This window comes from Numenius arquata, chromosome 16, assembly GCF_964106895.1.
Source record: "Numenius arquata chromosome 16, bNumArq3.hap1.1, whole genome shotgun sequence".
NCBI lineage: Eukaryota > Metazoa > Chordata > Aves > Charadriiformes > Scolopacidae > Numenius > Numenius arquata.
Window position 1 is genome coordinate 12,846,849 of NC_133591.1, and position 11,391 is coordinate 12,858,239.

General features: G+C 61.7%; 1 protein-coding gene across 1 annotated transcript; it reads right to left on the minus strand.

Moving 5' to 3' along the window:
* Positions 1 to 1,933: 1,933 nt before the first annotated feature.
* LHX5 (LIM homeobox 5) lies at positions 1,934 to 9,452 on the minus strand. Its single transcript, XM_074159671.1, has 5 exons — positions 9,280 to 9,452; positions 7,283 to 7,506; positions 5,868 to 6,145; positions 4,278 to 4,443; positions 1,934 to 2,301 (listed from the first exon to the last, which is right to left on the minus strand). Exons 1-5 carry the CDS (start codon positions 9,450 to 9,452, stop codon positions 1,934 to 1,936), a joined length of 1,209 nt encoding a protein of 402 aa, XP_074015772.1.
* Positions 9,453 to 11,391: the final 1,939 nt, after the last annotated feature.

Here is an 11,391-nt window from a genome sequence, read left to right on the forward strand (position 1 = left end):
ATATTAGTTCAGAGCTGCAGCCTGCCTTGGACTTTATTTTTATATCTCAGACAACAAGAGAGGGAAATTGGGGAGGGGAAACAGGGGTGCTGGGGGAGGATATCCCCCTCCTGCCTGCCATCAGCCCCCTCCCCTCCACCCCCCCCCCCCCGGGACAGATGGGGCAAAAGCTGCGTGCATGGACCCCCTCCATTGTGGTGTCCCCCCATGGTGGCGCCCTCCAGGAGCCCTGCTGACCCCCCCTGGCACTCCCATGGCTCTCCCATGGGGATGCTCTGCCAGCAGGAATGTGGGTGCCTCTGGGGTGCTTGGGGGGGGTTCTTGGGGGGTACACACAATACCTCCCCCCACTCCCACAGGAAGAGATGGTGCACCAGTCTGTCTGTTGTGTGGGAAGTTGCTGAGCTGCGAAATGTGTCGTCCCCCCCCCCGCTCCGGTGTTGGAGAGAAGGGGGGAGTGGGGGGGCTTGGGGCACCAGTGGGTGATGCAGCAGCATCACCTTGTACAGGGGCTGTGACACCCATCCCACCCAGGGGACCAACGGGGGCTGCTCCCCAAGACCCCATGCAGGGCTGAGGAGCATGGGGGGGGGGGGGGGCGGAAGGAACCGGGGGAGCAGGGCAGCCCTGCCAGAAGCTGTCATGGTCTTGACTTAAAAAAATTAAAAAAAAAAAAAAACAACCAAAAAAACAATAAAATGAAAGGGACCAGGTGACTGAACAGTAGGTAACTAAAAGGTTTTTTATTCACATTGAACAACAAGAGCCATTCACACTAACAGCCTCCGCAAGAGGCAGCGGGGACAGGAAACCCACGACGCTTTCAGAAAACAACTTTTTTCTTTCCTTTTCCATTCTCCTTCTTTTTCTCCCCCCACCCCCCGCTTCTATTCTCTCACCCCCCTCCCCGGTGCCACCCCCTCCCCACCTTCAAAATAGAAAAATTCAGAGCCTCCGATGACTAAAGTACAATAAATAATCAGTAAACACAAAAACATACTTTATTTGTTTTTCCTTTATACAAAATAAAGAAACTAGAAGCAAAAACTATAATACATCCTTAAATTGGCGGAGCCTCCGGGAAACGTTGGGGTGGGACTCGGCGTTGAGGCTCGGGTTTAATTTCTGCTGTTGGGTTGGGTTTGTTCTGGGTTGGGTGGGGGTTTTTTTGTTTATGGTGGTTTTTTTTGTTGTTGTTGTATTTTTTCCTGTTTCTGCCTCTTTCTGGTGTCTTTTCTGCCATGTGGGAGCCCAAGCCCCACTGGGGCAGCCCTGGGCCTGGCCCCCCCCCCCCCCCCCCCCCCCCCGCCACCACCCCCCTGCTGCTCATCACCGAAAGCCGGGTCCAAACCCACCTTCTCCTTGGGGACAAAATGGGAACAACAAAATCAAGGGCAGGGGAGGGGGGCTATTCCTGTTATTCCCCGTTCCCCACGCCTGTGATGTGGTAGGGGATAATTAAAAAGAATGCTAATTAGCAGGGGGGAGCCCTGCCCCAGCCCCCCCCTTCCCCCCCCCCCCACCAGGTGCCGCCGGGGCGGTGGGACCTGTATCCAGGCAAGTTCAGCTTTGGTCCGAGAGGCGGTGGTCCCGACGCTGGCGGTGGTGGGGGGGGTTCTTCGGGGCTGGGCACCATTCATTGCCCGCCCCCTCGCCCCCAGTGCTGGGGGGAAGGTGCTGGGAGGGGGAGGTAGCGGGGTGACCCCAAGGTCCCGGGGTATGCGGGGGGTCTGCAGTGATGGGGAGGGATGCAGGGATGCGTTTTGGCATCGGAGCCGGAGAGGGGGGTGTGTGTGTGTGTGTCTTTATCCGGCGACAGTGATGCGATGCACCCTGGTGCGGGGCGGTGGGGGGAAAAGGGGGACACGCGTGGGCTGGGGGACCATGGGGGTGTTTTCCCCCCTCCACACGCGCACGCGTGCCCGCGCCAGGCCTACCACACCGCCGCCTCGCTGAGCTCCGGGTTGGGGTGCGAGAGAGCCCCGCTGTAGCCGCTATTGCTGGACATGGAGAAAGGTGGGCTGGGCCCCCCGCTGAAGACTTCCCCCGGGATGGGGTGCAGCGAACCGGTCATCCCCGGCTCGGGGCTGGGGGTGTCGGGATGCGAGATCATATCCGTGTACCTTTGGTTTTCTGAGGAGTGGTGTCCGCTTAAGGGGGGCTCCAAGGGTCCCAGGGGTGTGGAGCCGGGTCCTGAGTTCTGAAGGTAGCTGGAGTCGGCCGGGGACTGGGCTTGGGAGGGCGGCCCGTGGGGGAAAAAGTCATAGTTGCCTCCCGGTCCGTAGTAGTCACCTTGGTAATCTGCGGGAGGGGGGAGGAAAGGATGGATATGGTCCCCCGCAGCCAAAAACCTTCCAAAATCCCGCCGCTCCCCATACCCGACCCCTATCCTCCCCCCTGGACACAAGCGTGACCTGGACCAGCGTGGCCACCCCCTCTGAAATACTCCGCTGGCTCCAAATTTGAGCCCAGAGAGAGAACTAAGCCCGTCCGAAGGGCTGCAGAGCACATCGCCCTCTCCCTGCCCCACCTGGAGGGAGGGAGGGGGATGGAGGGGGGGCACAGAGCCCGGGGCTGGGACAACTGGGGCGGGTAGGATGGGCTCGATGTAATACTTAGTTAATGGGGGGGAAGAAAAATGTTTATATATAAAGGGAATGGGGAAAAGTATGTATCAAAGGAATGGGGAAAAGGTATATAGAAAGGAATAAGGAAAAAAATATATATGTAAAGGAAATGAGGAAAAGATATATGTAAAGTGAAAAGATATATATATATAAAGGGAAGAGGGGAAAAGATACATATAAAGGAAAAAGGGGAAAAATATGTATCAAAGGAACAGGGAAAAAATAGATATATAAATGGAATGGGGGAAAAATATATATAAAAGGAATGGGGAAAAATGTATATGTAAGGGGGAGAATATACAAATATATCAAATAGGAGGAAAAATATATAATGGGAAAATTATGTATGTGTTTAGCAGCTTGGAAGGGATCTAGAAACTAATTGCAGGGCAGCAAGGGGTGCCTGGAAAACCCCTCGTCAGAGGAGAGGCTTTGAAAACGCCGCTTATGGGGAGAGTGTGCCGGGGGGGGCTCTGCAGGGAGCAGGGGGGGAGAGGGGAGGCGGCGGGTCCGCCCCGCTGCGCCCATCCCGTCCCGTCGGGGCGGCGCGGGGGGGGTCCGGCCCGTCGGCGGTGACCTTCCATATGCTGCGGGCCCGGGAGGTAATTGGAACAAATGCGGCCTGAAAGGGGGACAAAAGCCCCGCAGCTGGGGCTTTGTCCGCGGGAGAGGGGCCGCCGCCGCCCCGCCACAATGCCCGGCGGGAGGTGCGGGGTGGGTGCGTGTGCGTGGAGAGGGGAGGTGCGTGTGTGCGGAGGTGTGTGCGTGTGCGTGGAGGGGGGGGTGCGTGGAGGGGATGCATGTGTGTGGAGGGGGGTGCGTGTGCGTGGAGGTGTGTGGGTGTGTGTGCGTGGAGGGGGGTGCGGGTGCGTGGAGGGGATGCATGTGTGTGGAGGGGGGTGCGTGTGCGTGGAGGTGTGTGGGGGTGTGTGCGTGGAGGGGGGTGCGGGTGCGTGGATGGGGGGTTGTGTGTGCGTGGAGGGGATGCGTGTGTGTGGAGGGGGGTGCGTGTGCGTGGAGGTGTCTGGGGGTGTGTGCGTGGAGAGGGGAGGTGCGTGTGCGTGGAGAGGGGGTGCGGGTGTGTGGAGAGGGGGGTGCGGGTGCGTGGAGGTGTCTGGGTGTGCATGGATGGGGGTTTGCGTGTCCGTGGAGGGGGGGGGGTGCGTGTGCGTGGAGGTGTCTGGGTGTGTGTGCATGGAGGGGGGGTGCGTGTGTGTGCAGGTGTCTGGGGATGCGTGGAGGGGGGTGCGTGGAGGGGGAGTGTGTGCGCATGGAGGTGTGCGTGGAGGTGTCTGCGTGTGCGTGGAGGTGTCTGGGTGTGCGTGGAGGTGGCTGGGTGTGTGCGCCTGGAGGTATCTGCATGCCGTGGTGTGTGTGTGCACGGATGTGAGCACGCCTGGGGATGCACATCCATGTGCCGGTGCGTGCGTTGCGCAGCCGTGCGTGTGCACACGCGTGGGTGCGCGTGCGCAGCCACTTTGCCGTGTGTGGGGCGGCCGCGGGTGCGTTCCCCCCTCGGGGGGAAAGGAAGAACGCTCAGAGAAGCGGGACAGGGAAGGAACAAAGGGAAAGGGGCAGAGGGAGGGATGGAACCGGGGGGATGGGGGGGGGGGGTTGGATGGGTCAGGGCCCCCGCGGACGGTCCCTCACCTCCGTAGTAGGTGTAGGGCGTGGAGCCGAGCATCTCGGACTCGTCGAGGCGGCCGCCGAGGGGCCGCATCCTGCGTGGGCTGCGGAAGAAGGCGTGCCGACGGGCCCCCAGCGCACTCAGCTGCTTCATCCGCCGCTCCTTGGACCGACGGTTCTGGAACCAGACCTGCGGCCAAGCCGTGGCGTCACCAACAACCGGCGAGGGGACACCGGGGACATCCCCCCCCCCCCCCCCCCCCCCCCCGGTCAGGACAACCCACCCCCCCCACCTCCCCACAAAGGATGGCTGGGGGAAGGGATGGGGAGGGAAGGGGTTTTCCCATTTCTGGATGATTTTTAATGACACACACACCCACCCCCCGCCCTGCTGCCAGTCGCCCCAAAAGGTGTACGAGGGGATGAGCCTTATTTTAATAATAAGCCTTATTAAAATGCTGTCCCCCTGGCTGCATCCCCCCGTGTGCATCCTCAGCCCGTCTGTCCCTACAAGGGAGAGGGGCAGCTGGAAAATAAAGGAGGGAGAATTTTTCCCTTACAGAAGGGCAAGGAAGGGAGGAAAAAAGGGAAGAAGAAGGTGGGGAGGAACTGCGGATCATGGTAGAAAGAGGAGGAAAGCAGGGAATGGGGGGGATGAGCACCTGCTGCGGCGGGCAGGGAGTCGGGAGAAGAGCCGGCCGGTGAGGACGGAGATAAAAGGGAAGGGGAAGATGCAGCCGCCTCGTTACGGGGCATCGCCTCATCCGAACCGCCCGGCCTCGGCCCACGCACACCTTTCCCCTGGCCTGGTGGGTGTTTGGATTATTGCCCCACTCCCCCTCCCTACCCCCCGAGGGACAGGGCAGCTTGGGGAATGAGCACATCACACTTCTCCGGGGACATCTCCTGCTCCCCTGTGCCGGGAGCCAGGATCCTCGCAGCTCTGCTACTGGCAAAGCCGGAGAGTCCTCTCCTATTAATGCCTCTATTAAAGCCCATTAATCCCTACATTTCCGCAGGGATTTTGTTCGTGGGGGCAGTGCGGTAAGAAAGTGCTGGGCTGCCTACAGAGCGCAATGGCTTCTCCTTGCTTTCACAAGGAAGGAGCATCCATCTCCCGGGTACTCCGGGGGATCCCGCTCAGCCCCGGGGGAAGCCGAGGCAGCGGAGGAGCCCGGCCAGCCCACGTTTCAGGGCTGCTTTTCACCTCTTCCCATGGGGCCGGTGTATTAAAACATGGGGTGGGGGATCCCCACTGACCCACAGGGAGCGTGGGGTGGGTGAAGGGCTGGGCCTGGGGTGACACTGGCAGGGGACAGATGGGATTTGCCTGTCCCCGTTTCCCCAGCTCGGTGTCCCCAACCCCTTCCCGGCACCTGGGGTGGGGAGACGGAGACCGTCATGGCCTTGAAACATCTGGGCACCCCTTCTCCTTCCCTCCCCAGGTGGGTCCTTTCCCTGTCTCTGCGCTTTGAGAGGAAATCACCCCCTGAAGCTCTGATGTCGCAGGAACCTCGGTCTGCAGTGGGAATGACATCGCTGGCCAGCCCCATGACATCACGCTGTCAGGAGGGCAAGGGGGCGAGCTGGGACGGTGGGCTGGGGCCACCTTACCTGGATGACTCTCATGTTGAGGCCGGTCTCCTGGGCCAGCTGCTCTCGGATGTGGCGAGTGGGTTTGGGGGTGGCGGCGAAGGCAGCTTTGAGGGTCTCCAGCTGCTTGGCTTTAATGGTGGTGCGGGGCCCCCTCCGCTTGGTGCCCGAGTTCTGCTCCTCGTTCTCGTTGTTGGTGGTCTCCTTGTCCGAGGAGGTCGAGTTGTCCGTCTCCTTGGTGTCGTCCTGCATGGGGTCCTGGAGATCCGGGGACAAACTCCTGTCTGTACATGAGGACACTGTAAAGGAGACCCAGAGAGGAAAGGGGGTGGGGGGGTGGGGGGCGGATGACTTAGGGGAGAGATCAACCCCCCTCTCCTCTGCTTTCCCCAGCCCACCCGGCCCAGCTGCTTTCCAGGAGAGGGGTTGGGGGGTGCTGGAGAGCAACAAGGGGTGCAGATGGCTTCTGCCCCCCCGGTACCCCTAAAGCATCATCCCCCCAACATCACACAGAGCTCCAGCCAAGCACCGCCTGATCCGGCCCTGCACACCGTGGGGGGAGCTGGGGAGGGGGCAATCCCCCAGGCCCACCACAGCCCCCAATGCTCCTCCTCCCCCTCCCTCCCCAGCCCCTTTCACACTGGGAAGCGGGATGTGCCGCTGGGAAAAACGCAACCGGTCCCTATCGGGGTTTGGGGGGGGTCTCCAGTCAGTGCCTTGAGCCTGGCTCACACCCCCCCAGCCACCCCCTCCCTCGGGGGACCCTGATGCCAGCACGCACCCCCCCCTCCAAGGCCAAGCTCTACTCGCCTCGCTCACAGCAGCGGCCCCACTGACTGGCGTGGCAGGATCCGGCCCCGGGTGCTGGACGGAGAGAGAGCCCACGGAAGGGGGTGAGCACAGGCGCCTGGCATGGCTGGGACAGCAGGAGTGGGCCTGATCCTGCTGTCCTGACGCAGAGACAGCTTCCAAGGAAGTCAAATGGGAGCTTTGCCTCTGGGTGAAAGGAGGCGAAGGATCAGGCCCGCGGCGCGGGGGGACCGGGCACACTCGTAGAGGGGTAAGGGGGGGGCTCCGGGGCCAGGCCCGGGGTGGGGGGGGTCCCGGCTCCCCACCGGGGCAGGAGCCGGGGATTGGGGTGGGAGCGATGCTGCGGGGCTGCACCTCGGCCACCGCTTGTCCCACGCATGTCCGCGTCCCGCGTAGGGGGGGCGAGTGGGGGTGTCACAAAGGCTTCCAGCCGGGTTTGAAGGCTTTCACCTCCCTCCCCCCGCAGGTTAACGGAGGGTCGGGCTGGCTGCGGGGTGCAGCCCCTCACCCCGCAAAGCGAAACCTCCTTCCCGGCGCGGCGGGGAGGGACCGGGAGGGACCGGGAGCATCACGGCGGCTGCAGGGCCGCGTCCCCCGGGCGGTGCGGCTGGCCGAGCCCCTCGTACCTGAGTTGAGGCTGCTTTCCTTCAACGTGGGAGAGTTCAAATAATCCTCTTTGCAAACAAATTTGTTTTCGTCTATGATATAGAGTTCCTCGCCCGTGGAGAGCTGCTTGTTGCAGACCATGCAGGTGAAACAGTTCAGGTGAAAGACTTTATTCCGGGCTTTCCGGACGAGGTCGCTGGGGGAGATGCCTTGGGAGCAGCCGGCGCATTTGGTACCAAACCTCCTGGAAAAGGGGGAGAGAGGCGAGAGCTGGGAGCCCTGGGAGCGATGGGCTGCGGCGGGCGAGCCGTTTATACCGATTTCCCCCCCCCAACTCCCGCCCCAAAAATCCCACCGCGGGAGCTCCATCTTCCAGCATCTTTTTGCAAGCGATTCGCACCCTTCGGGGCGAGGAGGAGGAGAGCCTTCATCTCCGCGCAGCCCCGCTCGCAAGGCGCAGGGTGGACTACAGAGAGAGCTCGGGTTTTGGGGAGTCCCCACCCGGGGGGGAACAGACACACATGAGCATCGTCCACCGGATTTGGCCCCAGAAGGGCCGGAGGGGAGGAGAGGGCGGCGGGGGTTCCCCTCCGAGCTCCGCGGGGGGGAATTTCGTTTCAACCGAGAACCGGGGACTCGGATCCGCCCGGCGCCGGCCTGAAAATCCCGGGAAGAAAACGGGCAAATTGCGGCCACGGCGACGGAAAAAAAAGGGAGAGGCGGGTGCGGGGGACACGGCGCACCCAGAACAAAACCGGGCGGCGAAGGAGGGAGCTGCGCTCCCCGAAGCATCCCAGGGTCCCCAGCCCGGCGCTGGCACCGTCTCGCTCTCCCGGGGGGGGTGGGATTTTTCCTGGTTGAAAGCAGGGCTTTGGAAATCTCCGATTTTCCGTCCCTTCGCTGGAGGCAGAGCGTTTTTTTTGGGTTTTTTTTTTTGGTTTTTTTTTTTTTTTTTACCCCAGGAGATGCCTTTTTAATTTTTTTTTTCCCGGGGAATTCATATTGACTGGAAACGGTCTCCCCCAAGAAAACAAAACAAAACAAAATAAAACAAAACAAAACCTTACATACAAAAATTAAAAAAAAAAAAAAAGGGGGGGGGAAATAAGGGGGAAAAAAAAAAGAAAAGAAAAAGACAAAACCCCCAAAACAAAACAAACAAAAAAAACCGCACAAAAAAATACCTCCCAGCCCCGGGAGCGGGGGCTGCCGCTGCCGAGCCCCGGGATAACGGGGGCTGCCAGGCCCCGGGGAGCCCAGGCGGGGTCCCCCCCTTTTTTCCCCTCTGGCCGCGGCACAACTTCTGCCTCCCTCGCTGCTCCCCGTGACGTTGATGTAGTGAGGGCATTAGGAGTCATAAGTCATCGACCCCCCCTTTCCCATCCCGGCCCCTAATTTCCTCATCGGCACCTTATCGCAGTCATTAGGGGCGTTTAAGGAGCGCAGGGCCCCGCCGGCGACGGGGAGAGGGGAAGGCGGGGGGGGCGGGACGAGGTTTTTGCCACTGTCTTCACCGGGGCCTGTGGTCCCGGGAGGGGGGCGAGGAGCGCCAGGCCAGGTCCCTGGGGGGGGCGGGGTGGGGGGAACACAAACGGCTGTCGCCGCGATGCCCACCCGGGCCTGCCGCGACGGGGCGGGCGGCGGCACCGGCGGAGCGGGGCCCGGTTCTGGTGGAGGCAAGGTCACGGGGAGACCGGGGTTTGGGAGGTGGGGGGGGGGGGGGCACAGCCTCGCCGCCCCCACCTCGACCTACAGCAGCGACCGTAGCGCAACCGCCGGCTCCCCCCCGCAACCCCGGGGTGCTTCCCCGCCGGAGCGGTGGGGCAGGCTCGGTGCGGATCCCCGGCAGAGAGCGATGGGTGAGGAAGCGGGGAACCCCCCCCCCCCCCCCAAAGCTCCGGTGGAGACCGAAGCGGGAGGCGGGAGCGGTGTGAACCTCCTCACCCTCTCATCTCCGTTGGTCGGGGGGCTGTGTGTGTGGGGGGGGGGGGTGGGGGTGGGTTGGGGGGTGTCTCACCTGAAAAAGTCATTTTTGCAGTAGAGTTTGCCTTCCCTGGAGAAGCATTTCTCGGTGAGGTTGCACTTGCACTCGCAGCACTGGACGCATTTGATGTGCCATGCCCTGTCCAAGACGTTGAGCAGGAACCGGTCCAAAATCGGCCTCTCGCAGCCCGCACAATGCACCATCATAACCTCCGCCGGGGGATGGAGACGCGCAAACGAGAAGTCAGCCCCCTCGCCGGCACACGGCGGCGGCTCAAAAATGCAAGGGGGAGGTGGGGGGCTGGGGGGGGGGGGAAAAAAAACCCCCCAAACCCCACAATAATAATAATAAAATTAAAAATAGAAATTAAAAAAAAAAAATAAAAAGAAAAAGAAGAGGGAATAACGACAAACGAAAAATTCAGGGGAGGGGAGGGGAGCGGAGCGGCTGACAAGTTCTTCCCCCTTTTCTCTCCGAAGTCTCGGCGGCGGGAGGGAAAAAAACGACGCCCCCCAAAAAGGCGAAAATATAAAAGCAAAAAATCCAAACCGCCCCCGAGAAATAATAATAATAATAATAGTAGTAATTAAAAAAAACCCAATCCCCCCTCGGTCCCTCCGGAGCTCCCCGGGAGCCGTCGGAGCGGCGGCCGCGCTGCTGGCGGGCTCTGCGGCAGCGGGCGCGGCGGGAGGGGTGCATGAACCCCCCCCCCCCCCCTGCAGCCGGCAGCCCCGGTGCCTCGCTGTGCTCCGCCGCCGCCGCGCCGCCACTCTCATGCTGTCCCCATCGCCAGCTTTGTCCCCCGCCTTAGTAATTCGCGCATCCTTATTCAGATTTAGTGACGTGGAGGCCCGCGTCGCCCCGGCCGCGGCCAATGGGAGGGCGGTAACCATGGCAACCTCTTAATTTATAGCATATCTAAATTGGCTCCAGCCTTGTGCTTGGCACAGAGGGAAAAAAACAACGCGCCTCTATTGTTGAGGGTGGCTTGTACCTGCGCCGCCAAGTGAGTATGCACCTGGCTGGGGGGCCGCAGGGGGGGCCACGCTGGAAAAAAACCTGGTTTCCCACCAATTCCCCTTTTATTTGTATTGATTTTTTTCAAGGGGACGCTCGGGGAGGGTGTTTTGTTTTTTTTTTTTTTGGGGGGGGGGGGTGTCCCGAGTTGGGCTGGGGGTATCACCTGGTTTTGGGGGGGTTGGTTGATATTTCTATTTTCGCACAAGGAGGGGAGATGCTTTTGTCTGGGAGAGCAACAAGCGGGAAAAGGCGGGGGTGGAGGGTGGATTTTGAGGGGGGGCAGGGGAGGGGGGGGGGGGGGTGGCGCGGGGAGGGCCGGCTCCTCCGCGCAGCGTGGCGGGATGAAAAGTTCCGTGCTGCGCGGAGGTATGCGGGCCCCCCCCCGCCACCCCCGGCCTTTTGTCCCACGGGCCTGTCGCCTGCCCGCCCCTTCCCTGCTCCGCGGAACTGGCTGGTAACCCCGGGGGAGGGGGGGCAAGGGGGGCGGCCCGGGGGGGGGGGGGCTGGCGGGCTCTGCCCCCTCGGACACTATTTTTTCTCTTTAATTCCAGGTGCGGCGGAGCTGTAAATGGCCGGCTGCCGTGCGGGAGGGGACGGAGTGCAGGATTGGACCCGGCGCTTGAGGGTTATGCGGGTGGGGAGGAGGGGGGGGAATACGGGGAAGGGGGGGTTATTCTCTCTGGGACCGGGGGGCCGCTGCCCCAGCCTGGACCCCCCCCCCCTCGCAGAATCGGCGGGGTCGGTGTGGCGGGTGGCCCCGCCGCCTCTCCCTCCGCTTCCCCGGGATTTGGGGACGGTTTTCGGGGCGGCCCTGGGGGGAGGAAGAGGAAGGCGGCAGGGCAGGTGAAGGCCGGCCCTCCCCTTCCCCGCCCGTTTCTCCAGCCAAAAGATCTACATTTATAATTTAATTTTTTTTCCTTTCCTTTTCTTTTCTTTTATTTTTTTTTTTTTTTGCGGGGTAGAAATCTCGACCAAGCCCGCTCCGGTCCGGCATCCGCGGAGCATCCCGCCACCGCGGAATATCCCACCGCCGGCTGGGCGCGGAAACGCTCCCGGTAGCGGCAAAAAAACCCCTCAACCAACCCAAAACCCGCCGCGGCACAAGGGCTTCGGCGAGGAAGTGGA